Source organism: Poeciliopsis prolifica, unplaced genomic scaffold, assembly GCF_027474105.1.
Source record: "Poeciliopsis prolifica strain line A6 unplaced genomic scaffold, Auburn_PproV2 SCAFFOLD002, whole genome shotgun sequence".
Taxonomy (NCBI): Eukaryota; Metazoa; Chordata; class Actinopteri; order Cyprinodontiformes; family Poeciliidae; genus Poeciliopsis; species Poeciliopsis prolifica.
The window spans coordinates 13,631,976-13,657,851 of record NW_026562377.1 but is presented as its reverse complement, the minus strand read 5'-3'; the positions used below and the strand labels follow the sequence as shown (position 1 = coordinate 13,657,851).

The 25,876-nt window shown below is 38.1% G+C and overlaps 1 protein-coding gene across 2 annotated transcripts; it reads right to left on the bottom strand.

Annotated features, from left to right (window-relative positions):
• Positions 1 to 1,800: 1,800 nt before the first annotated feature.
• Positions 1,801 to 19,041, bottom strand: ccdc50a (coiled-coil domain containing 50a). Of its 2 annotated transcripts, none has more exons than XM_055054597.1 (12): positions 18,713 to 19,041; positions 15,000 to 15,062; positions 12,512 to 12,641; positions 10,052 to 10,142; positions 9,570 to 9,675; positions 6,293 to 7,162; positions 5,524 to 5,672; positions 5,298 to 5,345; positions 4,875 to 5,012; positions 4,098 to 4,180; positions 3,897 to 4,006; positions 1,801 to 3,700 (listed from the first exon to the last, which is right to left on the bottom strand). In XM_055054597.1, exons 1-12 carry the CDS (start codon positions 18,765 to 18,767, stop codon positions 3,681 to 3,683), a joined length of 1,863 nt encoding a protein of 620 aa, XP_054910572.1. In that variant the 5' UTR covers positions 18,768 to 19,041; the 3' UTR covers positions 1,801 to 3,680. The 2 variants fall into 2 exon arrangements, with proteins under 2 accessions (XP_054910572.1, XP_054910582.1); XM_055054607.1 differs by having other exon boundaries at positions 7,100 to 7,162; positions 18,713 to 19,039.
• Between the last annotated feature and the right edge of the window lie 6,835 nt (positions 19,042 to 25,876).

The following is a 25,876-nucleotide window of genomic DNA, read 5'->3' as shown; positions in this document are numbered from 1 at the left end:
TTTTTTTGTCTTCTCTTCAACAGGAATCTTTTACAGCTCTTCAGTTGCCCACACAGCTGGAAACTTTGCCTGCAAATTTCTCAGCTGTAAAATTTCAGTCATTGTTTCTGGTCGTGTGTGTGATGTGCATCCACATCTTAAAATAGGAGAGAGATCCACAGTGGGAGGACTGAGTGGACTCTCATTATGTCAAAGTAAAAAAATCAGCTCAGATAATGTTGCTGTTGGTTTTGTCTTGTAAAACTTTTCTGGAAGCTACACAGCAGCAGACACATGGCAATTGGCCTCATCCTCTTGTTATAGGTCTGTAATCCTAAAACTCCGGTGTGCATTTCAGATGTTCTTATCAAAACGACAAGACACTGAGAAGTGAGGCTGAAATCCTGTCTGAGCTCAGCGGCAGCAAAACACATTTTGTTCAGAGATGTTGAACCTGCGACAGTTCAGTTGTCATATCCCACAGGAGGGCACGGCAGTGGTGTTGCCACATGCACACAGACCTCCAGTAATGTCAGGTATGTTGATGAACCAGCTCCACTTATCCGTTCTCACACGATGGGTGTTAACTCTGTACTTTTTTTTGAGCGGTGGCTCAATTTAATTAAAATTCTGACAGAGGGAAAAAGAATACTTCCAGCAAATGATGACAGCTAGCAGCTCCTACCAGGAAATAGTTGAGAGAATTTGCACACATTTCCATCTTGTTTAGAGATGCATCCAGGACGGAAGTGTTTTTCTGTTTTATTATAGGCTCTTACTAGTGAAAATGTTATTTGCACTAATACAAACATTGTTTTGTTTTACAATTGTTTTCTGTAATTGTTGAAATAAACTCACCATCATTAATGTCTGGACTTTGCTCATTTCAGTGCATAACAAACACCTTGAGATCTGCACACAAGCAGATTTCTGCAAATTGTGAAGCTGGTAGACCAGTAGCAGTGTTTGTATCCCTACTTAGTTTGAACCACAGTGTCAGTACAGATTGCAAATGATGTAGTTTTGTGTGAAGCTGAAAACACACAACCAGCACAATAACTACTGTCTAAAAGTGCGTCAAAGAAATTGTCTCAAAATCAAAGGAAGTAAAATGTAATTTGCAAATTTTGGAAGATATCAATCCATTTTCTTACACATTGTGTATCACCAGATAGGCGAGAGGCAGGAAAAGCCCTGCACAGGTCGCCAGTCTGCGGCAGGGCAACACAGAGACAGACATTATTTGTGTTTTAGAATTTAGAAAGACCAATTAACTTGACAGTCATGTTTTTGGACTGTGAGAGTAAGCCGGAGTACCTGGAGAGAACCCACACATGCACAGGGAGAACATGCAAACGCCGTGCAAAGACCCCGGGCCGGGAATCGAACCCAGTCGAGTTTAGGGTCACAGTTTGAGAACCAAAGGTCACCACAGGGTGATTACAGGTGCAACCGTTACCTGCACCCATTATGGTGTTCTGTAATAAGAACATTTGAAGAAAAACCCAGAATTTCCTTGTTGACAGCAGTTTCCTGTTGTGAGAATTGTGATCACAATTGCTTGTCGAAAAACACAAACATCTCAAATGCATTGACTGACAGCATACAGTGAAAAGACCTTTAGCAAGTATTGTAAATTAAAATAGTATATTTGAACTTAAAATAATCTAAACGATTTTAAACATTTGTTTAATATTTAGATCTCATCTCAGGTCCTTCAAGTTAATATGAATCAGATATTGATATTTCATACTTTTCCCACAGCAAAGATTTATAATCTTGGACATCTTATGATCAATAAACACAAGGACTCAAAACTGATCAGTTAAATCACTTTTTAATCCCCAATCACTGAGGCACCCACAAGGTGGCGCTCTCTTCAAATACATTAGAAGTCCCATTTATAAAGGAAATGGATCTGCTACAGCTTTACAATTTCTCAACCATTTTAAGTCCCTGAAAAGTAATAACATATGGCACACATCTCATTCAGTCAACAGTTAGCACAAAGTTCAGTTCCACACCTTCATGTTTGTCTCCAGCAACGCAAACGGCTCAAATTTAGGTTTTAAAAAACTGCCACATTTCTGCCTGCAGCAGGAAACTTGTTTTGGAAGCTAGTTTTCCATTTCAGCAACATTTATGACAACATAGGAGTTCAGAAGCAGCACTGACTATTCAAAAAAAAAAAAAAAAAAAAAAAAACTAAACATGTTGTCATTATATTAATTTCCCTAAACTTAAAAGAATAGATGTGCTCTTCATTTTTCATTCCTTTACTAAAAAACAAACAAACAAAAAAAACATAGGGTAAATCTTTCAGCAGGACTTCTCTTCATTAAGATGAACTTGTGTTGTGCTGCGTAATTGTCTGTTATCTTAATTCCATACAGGAAGGGATGTCTGCCTTTGAATTAAAGACAAAAACCTGGAAGTGATGTCAGGAAAAGCTTGAGCATGAGAAAACAATAGCAGGAAAATCAACATTTTGTATAAAAATAAATAGAAAGGTCCCTTTGTGAACATATATAACTGGTACAGCACAAAGTCAAAAGTAATCTAGAATTTTACACAATCATTTCACATATTGACAGCACATCAGCATAAAAAAAGAAAACCAAACATACCACCACTGTGCTGTAAGCACAATTTCAGCTTCGACAAACAAGCAACGTACATGCATCTCAGTTTCAGATTGGAGATATGAAAAAGTGGCATAAAAATTTCCTTTTATACAGAGGATATGAACAAGTAGATATTTTGTTTATTCAGAGAACATTATTGGCTTTTTGTGGCTTTAGCCCTTTCTAATCATTAAGGGCCGGATTATTTCATATACAGCTGAAATGCATGTACAGTCTCAGTAAGCATGCACAGAGAAAACAGTGATTCATTTACAGTCATACTACGTTCAGTTTGAAGGTACAGAGGATAAACAATGCCTCTGAAAAGCAGGAAAGAATGGCCAGAAGCCATTTAATGGATTGTTACTGAGCTCGCTGGAACAAAATAAAACAGAAACAAAGCCAGAGCTAACAGCACCGTGTTAAAAAGGCCTGTTTTCATTTTTCTAAAATAAGAGCAAGAGAATAAATTCCCTTAAAGTTACGGGCTGAGTGGCACATAGAGAGTCTGTCTATTGAACAGCATAGATGTAAAAAGCAGCTGCCATGTTGATATACAAGACACTGTAGCAGCTGTAGCAGCTGGAGCAGGCTGACATGTCCCACATGAAGAAACTACATCTACATGGCTCCAGTACGTCTGCCCAGAAGAGGCATAAAGCCTTGATGATGATGATGATGATGATGGCACAGTCCAGAGTAAAACCAACGTCAGCACGCAATGACCAGAGCAAGTGAAAAGCCAGATCCTTTAAACACCTTGGAATCATGGGAGATTTTTGTAGCTAAACTGCTCCTTTGGCTCGTGCTAACGTCAGTATTAAATAGAAAATACAAAACAAAAACACAATAAAAACGTTGTTCCAACACTCATCGACCAACAACTCATCGACCATGGGTTTAAAAATAAAGGAATACAAAAACAATCCCAAGTCTCAACACAAAGATTGTATCAAAGTTTTTGGTGAAAAAAAAGGTGAATGGTCAAAAAAGATAAATATTTTAAAAAAGAAAAAAACTACACAAAGAAAAAGATGGATGGTTGACAGCATGCTTGGATAAGGTGCAGATCTCAAGTCACCGCTTCTGATAGGCACCTGAAAGACAACAGATATTTATTAGGATGCTTTGTATTGGTTGATCAGGTCACTTATCTCTGTGCTTTTTGTTTCTACTGCTGATCCAAGCATCCAATAATTAAAAAGATATATAATAAAATTAAGACGACTCACTGACCAATAACAAACATTTTCTGTGTGAAAATTCTGATCATTTAAGAATGCTATGAAGTACCTCTATAAGCTGCTTCAGGTCTTTGTGGAGGGCGAGAGGCAGCATGGTGGTCCGAGTAGACGTGCACCGAGCTAACATTCTCATAATCAGGAGTACGAGGCTGAGGAGGCCTGAGACAACAGAGACGCATCAGTCATCTGACGCACAAACAGAATCTGATTTACTGGAGTGAAACTACTGGTTGTTGAATGGGTCTTGTACCGGACAGGTCTGTTGTTGTTTCTCTGTCTGTGATATTCATACTCCTCTCTCGTTCTGGGCCACGCAGCTTCCTCCGAACCTGGCTGTAAGCAGATAAATATATAAGTCAATCAATAATTTATCTGTAACAAAAACCAAAACAAAAATCCACTAGGTAAGTTAAATAAATAGCATAATTAAAAAGTCAGTTATACAAGTAAACAAATAAGTCCGTAAATAAACGCAAACAAGGCAAAATAAATACAAGTAATTTTAAGTCAGGCAGTAAAAACCACAAAAAATATTTGGAAAGTCAATAAAAATAAAATAGTCACTAAGTATACAAATAATAACTAAAAGTTAGTAAACTCTCCCCTCTTTCAATACACACTTTTATACAAATTTACAGACTAAAAAGAAAATGTTATAAAGTAATATTAAAAAGTTGGTAAGAAAATAAATAATTGGCTGTAGTGGTTCAATGGACCTGTACAAAAGAAAACTGAAACATCTTTTCTTTTTTATCGTCAAGTCAACTAGTGATTGTCGCTACTTGATCGTCCAATGCTGCCAGTCAATGACTCTGCTGGTTCTCCATAAATACAAACTTTTTAAATTACTTTGAATGCTTAATAAAACACTGAGTACTGTTCAATGACTAGGATTAACTGGAATCCATGTATGATTAAATTGAAACCATTTTTTTTTGTAAACAACATTTGTTGTGAATTGGTGATGCATAAATAAAATAAATTGAATCAAAGTCCTTTGTGTTGTGAAGCAGTGCTGTAGACTTACCTTGTAGTTTCCCTCTGGTCGTTTTCTCTCTATGGCCATCTTCTCCATGGCCATCCTTTCTCGTTCCTTCTCTTTCTCCCGTTCTCGGTTCTTTCTGTACTCCTTCTTCTCCTTTTCCATCAAGAGTCGAGCGATTTCCTGTCAGATCGACAAAACGTAATGACAGCAAACAAACGACAAGGATCCATGTCCAATAGGATTCATGTGGATTGAAATAATGTTCTCAATAAACAATCTGAAAATGAGGAGATTACCGTAGCAGGACTTTAATTACTGAAATATTCACCTTTAAATAATCAATGGCTTAAGCATGGATTTAAAACTCAGGTTTTCCTGTGAATTTGTCAGACCTCACTCTGAACAAAGGACAAAATCAAAAAAATACATCAAAAAGATGAAAAACAAGACCTTATAAAAACTTGCCTCGTCTTTTGCCACTTGAGCTGCACGCTCCTGCATATTGCTCATTCGCTGAAACAAGAAACATTTAAAAACTTGGGTTAAGATAAAAATAAATGAGGGGAGAAAAAAGCATACCAGACTTAACACTGTAAGGGAAAACAATTATAGGGTGTGCCTGCAGTTTGTGGCAAGGCAAGTTTATTTATAGCGCACATTTAAGCACCAAGACATTTCAAAGTCTTCTCACCTTGAGTTCCTCCTCCTGAAGTCTTCTGGCGACCTCCATGTCCTTCAGCTCTTGCTCCCGAAGGTCAAGGTTCGTCAACCCCTTTGTGGCTTCAGGCAACCCATACTCGGTTTCTGGGATAACTGAGCTACTTCCTTTGTCAACATGGCCTGTAGGAGCAACGGAGTTATGAGCAAACCCATGAAATTGTTGATCTATACCAGAATGCTGAGAAACCAAGAACCAGTGAAAATACTACTGCTTGTTTCTGCACAAACAAGGCAGAACGATTGGATTTGCTTCTTGTGATCATAGAGAGAGAGGTTTATGTAATTATGAAAATGTGTTTTCTGATTTACTGATTACAAAACATCTACTTGGTCAGAAGCTGTTTATATGTTGTCATGTGGCATTTTTCAAAGGGCTGCAGTGAATCTTTACTGGTGTGAATCATCATGTTTTGTTTAGTAGTTTCTCTTAATTTGGTTAATGTTGCAGCCAGCTGAGCAGCCCTGAAGCTCGTTGTTAATGCCAAACCGTTCCAGTTCATGAAACCTGCAGAACATGAAGAACACCCAGTCTCAATTTCACAAACCAGAAAACAATACCAGAAAGAGAAAATCCCACAACATGGAAGCACAGAGAAACATCTAAACCATTATCATCGTTCTGATCAGAGCCACGAGTGATTTGTCTGTTAGATCGACCCACCACCGGAGATTTTCACAGCAGAAAGTAAGGGCAGCAACCACACAAACATGAGACGGCGCCCAGAGAGGACTGGTGGTACCTGTCTCTCTGCTGGGGTGGCTGTGACTGCGCTCCCGTCCAGGAGACTCAACCTGCAGGAGGTCCCGGATCTCCCTGCTTCCTCCTCGAACCTCACCGTTTGCAAACACGTCAAACGCTTCAACTGGGCTGGAGTGGACGTGCTGCCGGCTCCTGGCCTTCCTCCCACCATCATCTTCTTCCTCCTCCCCGGAGCCCCTCTTGTCTCTTGGTCTGTCCTTGATGTATTCTGGCTCCAAGAAGTCCAGATCAAGTGCTCCGTCCCTGCTCCTGGCTCGTTGTCTGTCCTTTTGTCTGTGTCTGTCTCCCGGTCCGTCATCGCTTGGTATTCTATCTCTGGATTTTTCCCGTTCTCTTTTCTGCCTGGCATCCTGCTCCCTTCCTCTTATGTACTCTTCCATGCATCTCTCCGTTTTATAGTCCCGGTCCCTATCATGTCTATGTCTGTCTTTCTCCCTGTCCTTGTCTCTTTCTACAGTAGTATGTGGAGGCGGCGGTCTAGCTGGTTTTTCCTTCCTTCTCATCACTCCATCTACTTCCATTTGCTTCTGCTCCCTGGCTCTGCCAGTGTATGAAGGCTCAAACTCTGGGTACCTGTCCTCATGCTTGCCTCTAGAGGGCAGCAGGTACTCTGGATACGGGTCTGCATGCTTGCTACGGCCTCGCTCTGCCTCCACGTAGTGCTCTGGGTATCTGGAGTGACCACGAAGTGCTGCAGAGTCTTGCTTTGGGTGCCGACTCCTTTTAGCCTCAGCAGAATAATAATCTGGAGAATGTTTTCTGTTTGAGCGCGAAGGAGAGTACGAACCATGAAGGTCTGGAGATCGAGACGTCTGACGGGTTCGTTTGTCCACATCAGCGGATCTTGGCTCTGATGAAGGACGAGTGGGGGGAAGAATGGTGAGGAAAAAAACAACAACAAACAAGATGCTGTTAAGCATGCAGGTAAACGCAGCACCTGTGAGGAGAGGGATGGTCAAGGCACAGAGAGCATGCTATGGACGTAGGTGTTAGATGCTCCCAAAACGCCCAGAACTGTTTGCTTTGAAGTTAGTGTGTGTATTCAAGAAAATAAAAATATTAGTTACGTATTTAAATAACGCTTTCACAATACTGTGCAGCTCATTTCCTGTTCATGCTATAAGAAATCTGGAATTATTGCAACAACAAATGTTCAGGACAACATCGGTCAGAGTTGGAAAAGCACCTCAATGAAAACCAGTCTTCTGGCTGTTAGCATGTGACAGACAAAGAAAGTGGAAATGAACAAAGCTCAGATGAGAGTCATTGCAAAGGAATTCCTGTTATCTCACAGCCTGCTCAAATCAAATCAACTTAGCTGACTAAAAGAAAGAAAAAAAAAAGAAGAGGGTGGAACAGAAATAACTGGTGCCTGCCTTCAAGAGGAGTTTTAAATTCTATTCTTTTCTGTTTGGATTTTGAACACACTTCATCCATAATCTGTTTTTCTCAGCCAGTATCAGGTGGAGTCCTCCGTACCAAAAACTAGCTTGTCTGTCGGTCACTGAGGTAGCAAATACAGCAAAGAGACCTCATTGCCTGTGAGGAGAAGCTCGATGAGAATCAACTGGTTTCACATGAGTGCTAATGTGAGGTAAAGTTTTGAGAGAAAATGTTCCCAAATGGACCTTCGCCTATATGAAAAAGTAATCTCCTGCCTGCCTCCATGCATCTGCAGCACCTGGCAATGAATGTTTTACATCACTATTAATATCGGCTCACTCTTCTTACCAGAATTGTTTAATTTGTTCATAAACAGCATTAAAAAACAAACAAATAAATCGAGCTCTGAATTACCGTCAGATTTACAGACGGTGATTCTGTCATCTGCAGAATTACACTCATTTATCATTGCCTGGTATCAAAAAGTAAAAGAGCTGAAATATTTAACTGTGACACAAGTTGCATATTTCTAATGGAAATCTAACATGCAGAGCACTGCTACAGTCAAAAACGGTCCATATACAAACATATTTACGCAAAGTTACAATCCTGTAACCTGCAAGTTGCTTGCTGATGTTTTTCCCATGTTGGTTGAGATACAGAGTAAACAAAAGAGCAACCGCAGCCTCCAGCAAGATCATACTTAACCTGCTATGTGAACACACAAACCCAGCAGGGACTTCACAATGCGAGAAGTTACGTAACTTACAGGGTTGGACGGCAAACATAACGCTGCTGCCACAAAAATTGTTACGAGAGCAAGTAAGAGCGGCTGCAACCTTCGGAAGGAGCTCAGGCAACACGATGGATTCGGACAACATGAATGGAGGGGGGCAGAAAGACACTTGTCCAGTCCTGTTCATGTCAACAAACAGTCTACACAAAGCCGCAAGCACTCAGCAGCCGCCTTGTTGAGAAGTGAGAGTCAATCAGCCAGCTGAGAAAATCTGAGGATCAACACACTTTTCAATAAAAGAGAGACGACACTATCTGGTAACCATTGAGATAAAAACATTTTTACATCTTCCCATAAAAAAAAAAAAAAAAATCCAAATATTTTGGGGGAGGAATGTCAGAGTCTATTTGACCTGCTAGATTTAGCCAGAAGAGAAGATGCCGAAGGAGGGAAAAGAAAGAAACCACACCTAAATTCACACCCTCAATCGAAAAACTTCAAGGCTGTGATCAGACCTCAGCACTCTGCAAGCTTAAAATGGAAAGAAATATTTTCTACAAAGAAATCTTCATTTAGAAAACTGGAAGTGATGTTCATTAAAATCTGTCAGCATGGGGTGAAATTTACAAAGCTCAGAATAGAAAATGTCTTTTTATGCAGTCAAAAAAATATGGCTCTACAGTACAGTCAGGAGTAGGATGGGAATGAAAAACAATGAGCGGCACAAAGACACTCGCCAACATCATAAAAGCTTAGCTAAAACCTATGTTTCTGGGGTGCAAAAATAACTTAAGGATTCATGGGGTGTTCTTTCAATGTATTCCTTAATCACCAACAGTTTCATTTATAATTAGACAAAACACATTAAAGCTGTAATTCAAGCACACTAAAAATCCCTTTACATCAGCAGCTGCACTCTTTTCTCCCACGAGTCTAATTCTAGATCTTTCCCTCCAGTCATCAGCAGCAATCACAAGGACCCCGATGAATCAAAGGCAAAACCTCTCACGTTTTCAGCAATGAAAACCGTTGTCTTGAAGAAAAAAAAACATCTTTACCCCTGTGGTCCCACATGAGCTCATACAGGCATCAAAAGGAAACAGCAAGACATCAACATGAGCTGTGGTGCGCTCCCCACCTCCATGATCCTCAAAGTAATCCTCCTCATATTTTGCCTCCATCTGTTTCTGTCTCCTCCTTTCCTCTTTCATCATCTCCTTCTCATGCAGCTTTCGAGCGATGGCCTGCACAAACAAACAACACAGACCAAAGTGAAGATAAAAGTGGATAATCTGTAACAAATGTGCTTGATCTGAAACAATGCGTTATGGGGTAACCAAATCATCATTCCATATTTTACAAGTATCAAAATGAGTGCTGTTGGTAGTCTTTCAGATTTACACAAGGTTTCATGGACAGTGGATGAATCGACTAGGTTTGAACAATTTATGCCAGTTGTGTATGAAAGTATATTTAAAGATTTTATTTTATCAAAGAGTAAGATGACAGGGTGAAGAATGAGAGGGCAGTCATCCTGCAAATGGAATTAAACCCAGAGCAACCGATGACTGTAACCTTTGCACATTTTAAACATCGTCTGTGAGAGTTTGTGTTTCTTACTGCATCCTTCTCTTCCTGCTGTCGCTGCTGCTCTGCCTGTCGGACCAGTTCTTCCTGAATCTCCTGTGCGATCTCCACGTCCTGTCGCTCGCTGGGATTCCCGAAGAGTTGGTGAGCCAAAACAAGACAGAATCAAACAAGAAAGAGAAGGTGAGGATACTAGCAAGGTTGTTGTGGTCACTTCAAATATTTCAAGTGAACATCAGTAAACATTTTTAGTTTTTTATTCAGATATGTATAATCCTTCCATAAAATACAGTAAAGAATTTCTGTATGTGTCAATTTTTTTTCCCTGATAAAAGCTTTGACGTCTGAGATTCAGAATTTCTACAATTATTCATCTAATAAGCATCGAAATACTTCTGAATTTTATTAATAAAATACTTCAAAGCAATCCTTGGGTGTAAAGTGTAATCTGGAGAATAACCAGAGATGTCGGAGGAGTTTTTTGGCAGGAGTTTCTCTGTGATGTTGATCTCAAAAGGCTGCCTTGGCTCGCTCCTCTGCAAACATGTAGGCAACACCATCTGACTAGAAAGCTGTCACAGATCACCAACGGGCACGAACCACAGATTTTCTACCCTGCGCTGCACCTGTAATCAATCTGAGCGTTAACAGCGCAGAATGAGTTGAGCTCGATAAACAGGAGGGTAAAAAAACATTACTGGCATCTTAATATAAAGTACCAGGTGTCTGTTTTTGGTGTTAGTCTGCGAATGCCTGCTTGGAGGCCTGTGAGTAAGAGTGCATGATGTGGCAGTAAACAACATGATGGAGTATCAGTGCTCTCTCTACTGGAACAGTCCATGCATGTTTGAAATGGCACTTCATACACCGTCATCACAGAGTCAGCAGTGTCACCATGACTGTAGAAATTGAAACTTTGCAGAAAGAATTTCAAATTACGTTTCGAAATTCGTTCAGGTGACGTTATCACAGATTTGACTGATACTGGTGGCATTCTAATCAATGCACACCAGTAAACAGATTTAGGTTAGATTTAAGGCAAGATTATGTCCCGTTTTATCATTGATCTGGTGTAGTCACAGTGACCACAGATGAGAGCCAGGATTTAGTTACTAAACCAACATTTAATGTTGAGTTTGGGAGCCCACTGATGAATTTTACAACCTAGTTGAGGCTGAAGTGATTCAGATAAAAAGTAATCCTAGCATTACCCAAAGAACTAAAGATGTGACAAAAATGGAGAGTGTTGAGCTGATACCCCTGACTTCACTTCAATCAGAATCTTGCTAACTCAAATTTAAGATTATAATGAATGACATTTAAGATCTGTACTGCAGCATAAATGCACCAAGTGCCAAGCTCTTTTGCACAGAATGTGACAGAAGTGAGCCAATGGCAAAAAATGAACAATGTTTAGCAAACTGACAGTAAATTTACACTTTACAACTTCAAAACAGGTAACTAGATAGCAAGGGTACTTTAGCAGCTAGTTAGCGGTAGCCTCAACAACCTCGAGTCACAGAATGCAATGAAGATGTCTGCATGTGACCTTAACATTTGCCTGACAGTTTCCAGAGTTTCAAAGACAAAATTACATTAGAAATGAGGCAAACCAATGAAAATAGTGTTCTTTATAGCGCTGGTTTAAATATCTTATGTGTGAAACATGCAAATACACTGAAAACAACATAGAGCTACATTTGATATGTCTTCTGTGTTTGCAGGCAAAGTCAAAAATGTCGGATAGAAGAAAAGTGTAAACAATGCAGGAGCAGGTTGGGATCACTCATTGTCCAAAAGCGCATATAGATCCAATTTGCTTAAAAGCCTACATTTATCATGACCACAGGCTAAAGCCTCTTTCTCTGGCATTTTCTTTTCATTATTTGCCTGTTAATGTTTCTCTCTTTAACTGTTAAACAGACTGACAGATGGCCTCACCCCATCAATCCCAGAATGCATTGGGTTGTAACATCTGTGGTAATTCTCCATTTACCTCACTATTTGGGTTTTTATGAACAACATCAGTGTCTACGAAAAATGTTTAAGATTTGCAAACCAAGATGTTATTTGATAGTTCTGATTGTGTGTGTAGATGTGTGTAGATGTGTGTGTTTGGGTTTGCTGATAAGGAAGTGCAAATGTGACAAAAAACCCACTACTACTAACTATGAGATAAAATTAACTTTTGTGTGGCAAAGATAAAAAAAATAAAATATTGGTGTTAATGATTTCATTATGCAGTAATATCTGTTTAAGGCACATTTTTATGAACAAATATGCAAAGTTTTCCCTTTCATCACCTTATAAAAGCTCTTCAGGAATGGGACATTCATTGCTAAAATAAGAATGAGCTACTAACTTCAAAAAGCTCACAAGGTAAAGAATAAAAAAAAATGCATTTGCAACTGCATCCAAATAGATACTGCTGCTGTAATTTAAAGGTGTTTTGTTTAACCAGTGTGCAGGTCTAGGCATATCTAAAATACCTACATGTAGCTGTTCTGTTTCTGGTTCTGAATCTTGGCTATCTCGTCCTCCTCCTCCTGCAGCTTCTTGGCCACCTGCAGGTCCTTCTGCACCAGGCGGTTCTTATGGACGTTGGAAGCCAAGTGACTTTCGACTGCAGACACAAAAAGACAAGCACTGCTCTGAAGAGAACTGCACACACACAAAGTGAAGACATGCTTCTTTATGTTTTCCTGTCCAACTAGTCTTTGGATTATGAAGACCGTCTACAGAAGACAAGATAAACATTCGGGGCAGCAGACACATTTGGGTCTCGTAATGAAAAAAAAGCACAACTCGATTCATTGAGAAATGAAGGTGTGCAGCTGAGGCGTCTGTCCAAGGTTACACGATGGCACACTGTGGCTGTACAAGATGATAAATCCTGCTTTGCTGACGCACTTGCTGCACTTTGCAGGCATGGAGAGCATCAGTCACTCGCTCGGCTCCATTTCACCCAGATATTGATCTGCTGCCAGCTTTGAGCGAAAAGGACCAAATCCCATTTGGCGACTTAACAGAGAGAAGCTCCTATTTGTTTTTGTTCTACGCAGCTGGGATCGAAAGAGAAAACTGAGTCATGGCTGTGCCAAAGTGATGAAGGGTCAAAGGGTGAACATTGATTTTTCTTTGAGAGGTTTTGATTACTTGAACCCTTATGGAAATCATTTATAGGGATACTTGATGTCACGACCTTACACAGGAGCGAGGTTTATACGTTGTTTTGTCAGCCATTGATTCATCTTTTGAAGGAAGGGGGAATAAAAACAAACTTTAGCTTGAAAAGATTGCACTTAAATCTGAGTTAGCATCTCAGACTTTTAACTCGTCTGAGATTTGGAATTTGTTCTCTTTAATGAAGAGAACGCTGACGGAGTCATGAGGAAATTATTTCCATCTGACAATGGGATGCTTAAGTGTATGCGCAACACTTGAAATGAAAATAAAACCAGATGCTGAATAGAATTTGATGAGCGTTTTTGTGACAACCATCTGTTTAAAAAAATATATATATATCTTCGTACATTAGCATGTGACATTAGCCATTGGTCTTCTTCAGGGTCAAAGGTGAAATGAAAAGATCCAGAGTGGCACAATGATGTATAGCTGGAGATCATCATGGATATAAATGGGAAACACAAACTTATTATCTCCAAAGCAGGCTCAGAGTTTAGTTAGGTCACATCTGGTCGGCTTTAATACATAATTAACTTTTTTATAGTGATTTCAAGTGTCATATTGCTGACACAGATAAAAAAAGCCCATTGTTTAGCATGGACTATTTTTCACTATGTAAACAGAAACAAACATGTTTAAAAAACAAATCTCATCTCAGCAAAGACGTGTGTCCTTTTTAAAAATCAACAAATAAGTGACACCAAAGAATATGTGAAGATGTTCTTTAAATCTAGACTCATTAGGGAATTTAGATTTGTCTGTCCATCTCGACAGGAAAAGCCTTTCAGCCAAACTCAAGAGGAGGCAGATCAAACCAGCAAACATCAAGATAAAAAAGCAACTTCTAGAGAAATACATGATGTGATTTATATAAATGAGATTAAAAACAAAAAAAATCAGCAGCCTGACAGAGCAGCCCTCATAATAACATGCAGCTTTTTGTTCCCATATTATGTAATAAAGGTTCCACAAACTGAACTAATCGGTCGTAAGTGGACAAACACACGCGCGCACAGACACATACAGATATTACAATATGGCAGATTCAAACCAGACTACCTTTATCCTACAAATAAGATAAGGCTCCAAAGCAATTGCAAATACTCTGCACCAGTCTCTCGGTTAACTGTGCAGCAGAAGCTGATTTTATGTTGGTTTAATGAGGGATTCGTTCACTGATGCTGCAGATTAACTTTGATTTTTTTCTCCAAATAGGGCAACATCACAGAGCACAAAGGGCTTTGGAAATGCCACACTTCAAGAAGCTTTTATGTTTTATTTCAAAGAGATGAAGAATACAGCATAATAATTATAATATATATTTTTTTAAATCAGCATTTGAAAAAACTCTACAGGTATTGAAGTTTTCTTTTCTTTATGCAGATTGATAATCAGTCAAATAAACTTAGGTTCTCGTTCCAATATTTTTAGAACGTATTGCTAGTATTAAAAAAAAGTTACATTTTCAACACACTTAGCAATGGGTACACCACAGCATACAGTCAGAGCCTCATAAAACCCAAATGTTGCACTAAAAATAACACACCCTTTACCAAATGGACTACTTCTCTAGACCAATTGCATGAGTGCAGCATGCAGATGTGTTATAAAACAGTAAAGTAACTGTTCAATCATGTTTTGTGACTTATAGCAGAAACTCAGATGATAACATGATATTGTCCATCTTTACTGAAGACACATTTAGTTTAAATAGGCAGTAGTTAGGAGTCTTATGAGCTCAGCATATGAGGATTCAGAGACAGAAAAAAAGCGTGTTTGAACTATGCTTTCTTACTTTCTTGTTCCTGGAGGTTGTAGGCCAAGGAGTGGTCTTCCAGCACAGCAAAGTCTTTGCAGACTGAACAGGGGAGAGAAACAGAAAAAAACACAATATATTAAAATACAATTCAGTACTTAAAATGTAATTTATAATTTTAATAACTGAATGATATGACATTAAGACTCCAAGTCACATAAGCTAAATCTGAATGACATGTTTTTCACATCTTTACAGCAACATCCCGTTCATCTGCTAACAGCGTTCATCTGCTGATTTTTATATGAGACAAGCAAAAAAAAATCAATATGGTCTGGACTGCTTGGTAAGAACACAATTTATGAATAATTTGGAATCTATACATTTTTAGACAAAAAGCATATAGAAATGTATCCCATTTGTTGTAATGGACAAGTATCAAATACCCAACTCAAACATCTCTAGAAAGAGTGGCAAAAGCAAATGAGGTAGATTAGCATTGCTAGCTAACTCATGGCGTCAGCCGGGAAATATATTATCTCAGCTGCCAAGTAACTGAGCTGTTAGCTGATGTTGTATACAGCAACAGTCTTTGTTTAGAGATCTTTTCAGAATCATTGTGAGACAGACTGCTACAGGAGCTCCTTCCTGCCCACAACATCACCATAAGAAACATAATACATGAGTTAAGGTCACAATTTAATTTAATTCTCCTTTGGGACAAATAAAATATTTCTGAACTGAATTAAACATTTTGCTAACAAGAAAAATCTGACTTGGGCAGCCAGAACTGCAAAGTCTAAGAATGGGTTGGCATCTGGGACAATTGACTGATTCAGCTTTAAGTATTAAGGAATAAACAGACACACAAAAGAGGTTTTCCTAAAAATAACAATTTCCAAGTTTCTTCTGCTGATGTTTTTTAAAAGACTAATATGCAAAAGATTTGCTGCCAGTTTCTTGATAGAGGAAGAGTTTGAGTATAACAAATAATGATGATTTTTTTTAACAGTTCATGTATCAAATTTTTTTCTTGTTAGTTTATGCTTTAATAAAACTAGGGTAATAATTTTTTTTTAGTTTGATGCCTTTAATGAATTTAAGTGTTGATCTGTTGTTTAGCAAGCACACTTCACCAAGACGAAAGTCAATCATTCTGATCTCTGACTGATTGATTAGTGCATCTGAAGTTTTTTTTTCTGATGTTTAATATCTGAACAGAGATGCAAAGCCAAACTATGTTTCTCAGTCTTATAAATAGGGCCATTGTGGTGTGTGAAGAAGAAATGAAACCATAAAACAGAAACTACCATTTGCAGTTTGACCAAAAGAGGATCTTAACATTAGTTAAATATAACTCTGTCTCTTTTCTTCATGCTAGGAAAAAAACAAAAAGAGCAAACAGCTATCTTGCAGAGCAGCTAATTAAGGAACCAAAAGCTGTTGCACAGCTCCACGTATCACTAAACAACAAATGAAAATACAAAAAATGTGACAAAATCCAGATGTTTTATCATTATAAATGATAATTTCAGTATAATTTCTGCATAAGCACCATTGTGATGGCATCAAATGTGACAACTATCACTGATCATTTTCCACTGAATGCAAACCTACAGCAGTATTTACATATCTAGTTTCAGTATAACTACTGAAGGTTCTAGTGTGGTTTGAACAACACTCCAGAAAACAATTTTGTTTGTAGAATGGGTGCTTTCCACATAGAAAACACAAAGCAGTCCCTCACATCCATCTGAAACATTCTGAAATGAGCCCACCAGATTTTCTTTTCTCAATTTATTTTAAGTTTGGGACAAACTCGTCTCCAAATGCAGAAAGTTTTCTGCGTAGGAGACCAAAACCGGGGGATTAAAGCTGCAACTAATTGTTGATCCGGGCTGAAGTTAATTACTTCTGCCTCTGCTGGAAAAACTAAACATCACCGTTTGCCAATGCAGCATTTAGCAATGGTGTCATGCCACAGGAAGTTGCTCTCGATTCTGCATCTCTCTCTTCAGTAAGGGCTGCTCTGCAGAAAAAAATATCATGCAAGAATCAGATGTAGTAGATGGCTAAACGATGACAAGAGAAGGCCATGAACTCCATAAATCCCCACACGGTCTCCTGCCAGTCTGGAATTTGATTAACAGAGGACAGACATGACCATATGCTTAATCCTCCAAAGAACCCTAAATGTTTTGTTGCTCATTTGTCCTTACCTTAACTGCAGACTAAATGAGGGTTTGTGGGACAGCTACAAAGAGCAACACTTTGGCAAACAGAATTTACAACACTCGTCAACTAGGGATAGAAGTATTGAAGTTTACAGCTGAGATTAAGGCTCATTTTGACACATGTAGTTGAAAATTAGAGGAGCATTGTACACAGAGCAATAGATAAACTCAACTCCTGATTAGGTTAAGTGGGCATTTTCTTAAAAAGTCTTTTTGACACCATGTAAGGGAATATAAGATAGTCATAGGTTGGCTACCGATGTTAGAGATAAGCTTAGTTATAAAAAAATATATATTTTCCTTCCCACCACTTCTATGGCTTAAAATAATTTAATAGCTAATGGCCAGAATTTCAATGTCCAGCTTTGTGAAGCATACAGTTGAGCAGCCTCGTCTCTCTCCAACATGTTGCTGTGCACTTCCAGACAGCTGGATGAAGTTAACTGACTACAGCTTTGAGGGAATATTCCCAATCCCTAAAAACACAACCAGTCATGTGGAAGCTAAAGATGTACCAAAAATAACAACATTATACATATCAATGCAATTGAATAAACAAGCATGTCACATGATTTTAGTAGCAGCAAGAATAACTTGCTTTTCTGTTTTATAAAAAAAAAAAACACTTGGGTAATTGACATTTTAATGGAAATTTGATAATATTGTGCTACTTTTTAGTAAACGTTATTGAACCACAATCAACGTTGTGAAAAAATCTCAGGCCTGATTCACAACTGCTCTCTGTACATTTGCCTCTGCAGACATGACTGAGCAGTGGAAACGCAGGTTTCTTCTCCCTCTGACCAGAATAACAAGCATGGTGCCGAGCAGCTGCTTCACACTGACAAGCATGGGTCGTTTCAGCACAACACACCCATTGGCGAGTCATTTCCACTTAAAAACCCCACCGCTTTTGCAGCCGGTGTCAGTGACAATAGAAGGACGTCGTTTCGCGCCTGTTTGTTATGTTTGACAGGCGAAACGCTTATTAAAGACAAACGTTCACAACCAAAACACAACAGGGTTAGTCATACGTGTCATAATTGAGCCTATCTTCGGAGCTCAGGCTGAGCAACATACCGAAACAATCAGGCAACATCTCCATGTGATCAACCTCGAGTCAGCTGGCCAAAGAAACGCCACAGTTACAGAGTCAAATTCATGACATTTTACTTTTAGCCCATTGACAGAGGAAACGCCGACACGATAATAAATGTTTCTTTCAGTTAACCTGAGAGGAGACAGATTTTTAACGGAATGATAATAACTGCGACACCTGCAGATTTGGCTAAGGATTAGCCACCATAAAACTGGTGATTTTCATAAAACCACCAGTTTTATGGTAGCGTCTATATGCGAGTCTAGTATTCAATATTGCTTAGCATGCTAGCATCCGTTAGCTCTCATAACTGCTAAAGCATTTGAAACAATTTACTGGTTTAACCTTATCTCTCAGATAATGTCATTCATCCGCTCGCTAGGTTCGCATGCATTTGGGAAACGTGTTATTGACATTACCCTCTTTCACTCCAGGTAGTTTTTTCTGGTCGATGCTAACGTTACATTCAGCCATGTCGTCACCGGTAAGAAGTCAAATAATAATAATAAATAAAATAAAAAAACGCTGACTGTCGAAGGTTAACGGCAGTCCGGTGATTGATCGCCTTTGCTCGTAAATCCCAGATTGATGGTCCAGGTGGTGGACTGCTGTTTTGATTAGTTTCGGTCACCACCCTCCGCCGATACGTCGCTGCCGAAGAGCCAGCGTGTCAGATTTCCGCCGAGCGTCACCTCCCTCCGTGCCTGACCGTGGACGCTTCCGACACTCTGACCACCAAGCCAACGAGAGCTGTTGCACTTCCGGAGTAGAGATTTCAAAGTAAAAGCTTTGGACTTCCAGTACGGCGGTTCTTGCATGAATCTCTGGACAAGTCTTTTCTTCTGCCACCACTTATGCAAGCTTCGTTATGCAAGAAAACGTGTAAGTCGTCGCCTTGCATGGATGGTATTTTCCTACTTCTACATATTTTTATTCAAGTAAGAACTAGCTATCCAAGAAATGACTCAAATTAGAGTGAAAACATAATTGGTATACTTGTTAAAAACAACAACAACAACAAAAAAAGGTTATTCAAGAACTGAATAAGTGAATCACATCTTCTTAAATATTTTTAAACTATAGGTTCAGAAAAAGCGAAATATGCAGCTCAGTTCTGGTATTTTAAAGAAGTAAAAATAATGCAAAGTGAAAATCTAAATAAAATCTAAATAAAACTTGCAAGTACTTTCATGACAAAATCTACTTACTGTTGTCACTTGACCTCCAAATGGCCAGACAGGCTCAACAAAAGAAAAAAATATATAATTAAGCAATGATAATCAAACAAGAATACTAACGTCACCATGAACTGTTAGTTTGCATCTGTTTCTATCATTTTTGTTTCTTTATTTTTGTTTCTTTATTTGCATGTGTAAACAATCATAGAGTAGGCAGGAATTTCAGCCATAATAATATTACTCAAATAAAAGTGAAACATGTTTTCAAAAACATTACTCATGCACATGTAACTGAGTAAATGCAACCAGTTGTCTGATAGATTTGTTTTTGTCATTGCTCCAAAGAGTATGGCAATTACAAAACTTTTTCTTCTTCCTGGTCCTTTTCATTATTAATATGGTTATTATATGATAACTGATCATTTTTCATGAAATCAATCATATATTCACACTGATTCTAGTACAATGTTATGAAAACAGAAAAAAATAGGATTTTAATGTGGATGGAGCACTTTGAGATATTATGGAAGAGCAAAAGCAATCAACCACTAAGATGATAAACAATCAGAGTGACACACTTAACCAAACTGCAATACACAATACACTCTATGATAAAAAATAAATAAATAAAAATCTTGACAGAAAAAGCTAAAACAGGCAAAAAATAGAAAATAAATAAACACAATCACAAAACAAAATAAATGAAGAGATAAAAATAAATTTAAAAACTTCACACATTTGCTTTAAAAATATTCCTAAAAGTTCTCAGCATCATGGTGTGATGAGTCTTTCACTTCCTCACAAACACTGACAGACTGTTGTGCACGTGTACCACATACCATGAATTCAAAGCTGTTTCTCTTGAGTCACACACTGATAAGCAAATAAGAGGAAATGTGGGAGTTGTGTGTCTTGCTCAGGGACAAAGTGACATGTGATGTGGCTGAGAACCAAGCTGCACTCATTCACACTGCAGTTGTTGCCACACAAATGTCCAAAACAGACACAATAAGAACAACCTTTATCAAGATTCAAAATAACCCATTCCCATGAAAAATTAAAGCATGGACAAATTAAGAAGACAAACCTGGATCATTTCTAAATGTTTTGCAGGTCTGTAGTCTTGTCTTTTTAATAACTGTAGGTCAAATTATATTCACTCTAAATGCACAATCCTCATCCGAATGACACAAATAAAACAAAACAAAAACACTAAAAGATGCCTCTAATTGTTTAAATTCATTTTGAAAGTCCGATGTGACCAACTTCCGGTATAAGTCCGGCTACATGTGTTCACATTGACAGTCTCGCCTTTCAAGGGTTTGTGACTGTTTATTGCTGCAGCAGCTGCATCTTCAGTCTCCAAGGAAATACTGGAGAAAAAGCAGGGATCCAGCTGATAAACAAGGCCAGCGACACTTTTGTCATAAAAATAAAAGTTCGTAAAAAACAATAAATTGCTACTCCTGCTTGCTTGAGACTAGTCGTCCGAGATTGCTTATGAACACGCCTTTTCATTTCTCTAGCTGCCATTTCCCACAAACTAAGGCGACCTAGCAGCAGCACAGCGCATTTGAATTATGTTAATGTGTTACTGCTCCCTCTAGTGCTTACCGAGTCAACCTGCTGGTCATACATAATTAAAGCAGTTTTATGGGGCAGCTGCAGTCCATTCACCAACCAACACATTTCTAGAGCCCATACATAGAGTCCATACCTTAACACTTTAAGTTTTATTTACCATTCAATACATTTTCCCAGACTCTACCACTCCTCGGAAAGGAACAGATCCTTTGTGCTTTAAATTATTAATAGCCCTAATATTTTTTCCACACATTTTTTACCTATCAACTACAAGCACAAACGCCAATATACATTATTGGTGCATGTGATAGATCAGCATTACATGATCCAGGAAGGTAAGAAAAGAAAGCATCCATTTATCAGCAATACCCAGAAGTAGACAAAAAAGCCATTTGGTGGTCAAATGAGTATGCTTTAAAAAGTACATCTTGTCACTGGAAGAATTGTATTGTTTTTACAAACAGGTAAGGTAATTTTATGTGTAGAAAAAATGTTCAGCATCAAGGCAATTCAAAGTCATTTCCATGAAGCACAAACTAATTTTATGCTTTAAAAACATATATAATAGAAATTGCAAAACACTTAATATTTTTATATTACTGGTTACATGGACTGGATGTTGGCAAGTTGCCTTGTATCAAAACAATCTTTATTGGTTCGTATCTGTGTGGAGTTTGCATATGTTTTTCTGAGTTCTCGCTTAGTATCTGGCTTCCTTCCGCAGGCCAAAAACATGACTTGGATTATGTGGTCTCTCTAAACTGCCCTTGGGTGTGAGTGTGTGAGTACATGGTTATGTGTCTGTGTGTTTCTCCAGGGTGTATTCTACTGCTCACCCAATGTACCATTACTAGATAGGCACCTGTCCCCACTACACTTATTGTTTGAGAACATTTTTTTGGTTACGCTACCCTCGTCTACTCATCCATCCATTGTTCATAAGTTGACAATGGATAGATGTCGCCTATCTAAAGCAGCCATTGGATGAGACCTTCCTTCTGTACAGATCACCATTCTCTCGCAAAACAACATAGAGACAAAGAGGACAAACAATGATGCACACACCCACTCACACCAACAAAACATAGGTGTGTGTCTGCACTCACACCTACGTTATGAGTGCAGACACACTCACACTCACAAAGGGAAATTTAGGAAACAATCAACCTAACAATTCTATTTTGGGACTGTGAGAATCAGAGTATGGCAACATACATTTTGGGAGACCATGGGTGTGGCTCTAATAATAATATATATATATATTTTTTTTAAAGAAACCAAAAAATGTTTGCAACTCAGGTTGTAAATAGAATTCAAATAGCGCTTTAATTCTCAAGTCACATTAATTTTCATCATTAGAAATATAAGAAGGATTTTTGTATGCTTGAGAGAGAAGGGACTCACTTAACTGTAAAGAGAACAGAGATGTTTTTCTAGCATTTAAGAGGAATCAGTAGAAAAAAAATTGCTAACCACATTTAGAGTTTTTTTTTCTAACAGCCCCCTTAAATAATTTGTTAAAAATATAAAATTATTAAAATATTAATTGCAATAAAATTTACTGCAATTTTAATTTAGATTACCTGAAATTACACTCATCTCCCATTCTTTCTTGTCACATACCAGTCTATCTTGACACTAGTGAGGAGTATTTAATGGCTAAATGACTTCAGCTTTCTGGCTTAAACTAGAGACTCCCAAGTTTTCAGCTTAGAGTAGGAATTAGCATAGATCACCATGCAAGTTTTGCAGGTGATTTCCTATATCACACCTGCACAGTTTCTGCTCCTAGGCAGAGATGGGCAACATTACTTTCTTAACATGCAAGGAAGACTGCTGAGACCCATCAGATGTTGACACGATCCCAGTGATGGATGCTCCTACTACCTTGAGTCAGTCCTGAAGATTGAGGATCTCATCTCTTCCTGTGGCGCTCCAACAGACTGAACCAATTCACTCACCTCTCTTCAGCAGACCAACACACTCCCATGGTGCTATTTTAGGAAGCAATTACGGTAAAAGAAAAGCACGTGCAGGTGCCAAGAACATTTGACAGGGGGCTCTCATAACCAAGCAGCTGATTGATAACTTCCTATCACTTTGATTTGGCCATGTCAGAGTGACAAAGGGTTACTGCCTTGCAACTGCAACGTCATAGCACCGTATTTCGTTCAAATGCTTCACGGTCTCTATGAGATTGTGGACTTTTGACGAAGTCTAAAGCGACTACAAGTTGATTTAAGACTCAAGGAGCGAACTGGCTCCTCCTCTCAGCTAAAAGACATATAAATGTATACTGACAGAATGGATCCAGAGGAGAAGATCCCTTGAGTTGTGTAAAAGCAGCTCATAGTGCAGGAGTTCATTGAGGACCATTCACCGAGTGCCATGGACAGGGTCACAGTCACAAACTGCTCTCTGGGACTCCTTGGTTTACTATTACTGCAAGGAGTGATTAGTGTGGAGGGGAGGAGCATATTTACCTCTGGTGAGTGTGCAAAAAAATGTAAATGTGTTCCCTCATGGGGCTGAACAAGATACTAGTTTTTGCTTAAAGTGGGAATTTCATTTGCTTTGTATGTTCAGGAAACCATGTGTTTGACCTCAGAGATGACCCAGACATTCAGAGCAAGATTATTGCATTGCTGTTTCACAAAACCTTGGGTACTGGTGAAAAAGATGACCCAGTGGGTAGGTTAAGTTCTTAAGTTCTTCACCTACCCACTACTTCTGAAATCAATTTTAAAAATTTACATAATAATCTAATACTATTTGTTTCCACTTTTGCAGGTATGAAGTTGGGTAATAAATTAGTTGATCTTGAGCAGGTAAGAACTTTCTCTTTTTATCTGGCATGTTGGGGCTCTTATCAAGATGTTGCTGCACTGTCCTTGTGATGTTTAAATGGTCATCTTATTCTTTGATGTATTTGTTTTGTAATGTAATTTTATTTACCAGTTTTTCTTTATTTTCCCCCATAAAAAATGTGAATTTCCTTGTATGAGTGGTACTTCATGAATGAGGCTTATTTGACTTGCTTTGATAAAACATGTCAGGAACAACAGCTTTTAATAATGACAAAATAGATAACACTAGCAACAGTTTTAATAGGTCTGGTCTGTGCTTATAGCTGCGTACAGTGTGGGAAGATCTGGAGCTGGAGCGGAAAATTTCTGCTAATGTAGCCGAGGACAAATCCATAACAACAAAGCGTGGAGAACGTGAGTTAAATTACAACCAATCAAAATGAAGAAATGCTTGATAGTTATTGTGAAACTAATTTATTGTGTTTGTATCTTCTGTTATCCACAGCTTGTTTTTGGAAGTACTGTGTCTGACGAAGACAAAAGGGGAAAAGAACCGCCAGGAAAACTTGCTGCATTGCTCAGCATAGCCTTAAAACCTGCAAACACCAATAATTTGAACAAACTGTATTTATTCTAGCAATATAGAGATGTACATTTCATGTCCCCTTAGATGCTGTCATGAAACCTCTGAGTGATGTTGCTTTACATTTTTCCCAACAGGAATTTTATTATGTAACAGAAATATTGTTGAGTGGATAAATGTTCTTTACCACATTTAAATTTAATCGGTTTTTGTTGCCCTCTTGTGGCAGAAACTGGTCTAAGTTTTTATCAACCATCGCCTCACTTTTCACTGCATTTAGAAAGGAACCATTTTTTGTTTTATTGTGTAAATAAAATGTAATGTGTATCTTTCCTTTTTGTTTGTTGTAAAATTTCTGAAAAAATAAAAGATAATTGCATAGTCTGGTAAGAAAATCCTTTTAGTTGAATTAAACTATTTGTTCACCAAAAAAGAGAAAAGAGCTATAAAAACAAATAGGATTTTACCACTGATTATTCTGAAACAGTAAATTGCTACATTGAAAAGTGACTTTCAAAAGTTCAAGAGCAGTGAGACAGGATCATGGTACATTGAGTAAGGTAGGTATTTTTGGCTCAGTTGTGCCAGTTTAAATACATTTTAAACGTATGCTAAACTATTAAAAATGTCTTTTCAGTTTTAATTGCACCACTAAGTCACACAGTTCTTGATTAATATGGTTGTTATTATTTACCTTCCACAAACCTAATGCAGTTTTGAATTTGAATTCATGCTTTATGCATGAAAATCCAAGCCTGAATTTTCATGGATGGAAATAAAAGCTATTAAAATATATTAAAGCTTTACCCAATTTTTAAAAGACAATCCTATCAATGTGAAAGGAACTGTTTAAAAACACTGTATAAAGGATGGGTGGTTGGAATAAATTTCAATTCTTCCAGAAGAATACCATAAATATTTATTAGACTTTTCTTAATACAACACAACAAGCCATGTCTATCACTTTTTTTGCTATTTTGTTTTTGGTTTTCAAGCCCTGTTAAATATGAACACAGTAAAATTATTTACTAAATAAATGTGAACAATTTTGAATTAATGCTAATGTAAAATATCACATCCATTGAAAACTTATGGAGAAGACAATGACAATAATGTAGCCATCAGAAAAAGGAGACATATGGCATTTCACAGTAACTCTATCACAAATGCAAAATCACTCATAAATACCACCAGTATGTGAATGCATGCTTCGGTTTAACTGTTCTCTTTACATGCCGTTTGATAACAGTTGTCTGTCAGCCCTGTCACTTCAGCTCTGTCCCCGGAAGGAGTTTTTTCTTTTTTTCCCCTTTTTTTTTACAGAACACACAGAGTTATCTATTCCAGCAAATAGGATGCAGAAAAAGCTGCTTGCAAGATAAGTCCACATCAGAAAATAAGGAGCCAGAATCGTTATTTAATTTATATATA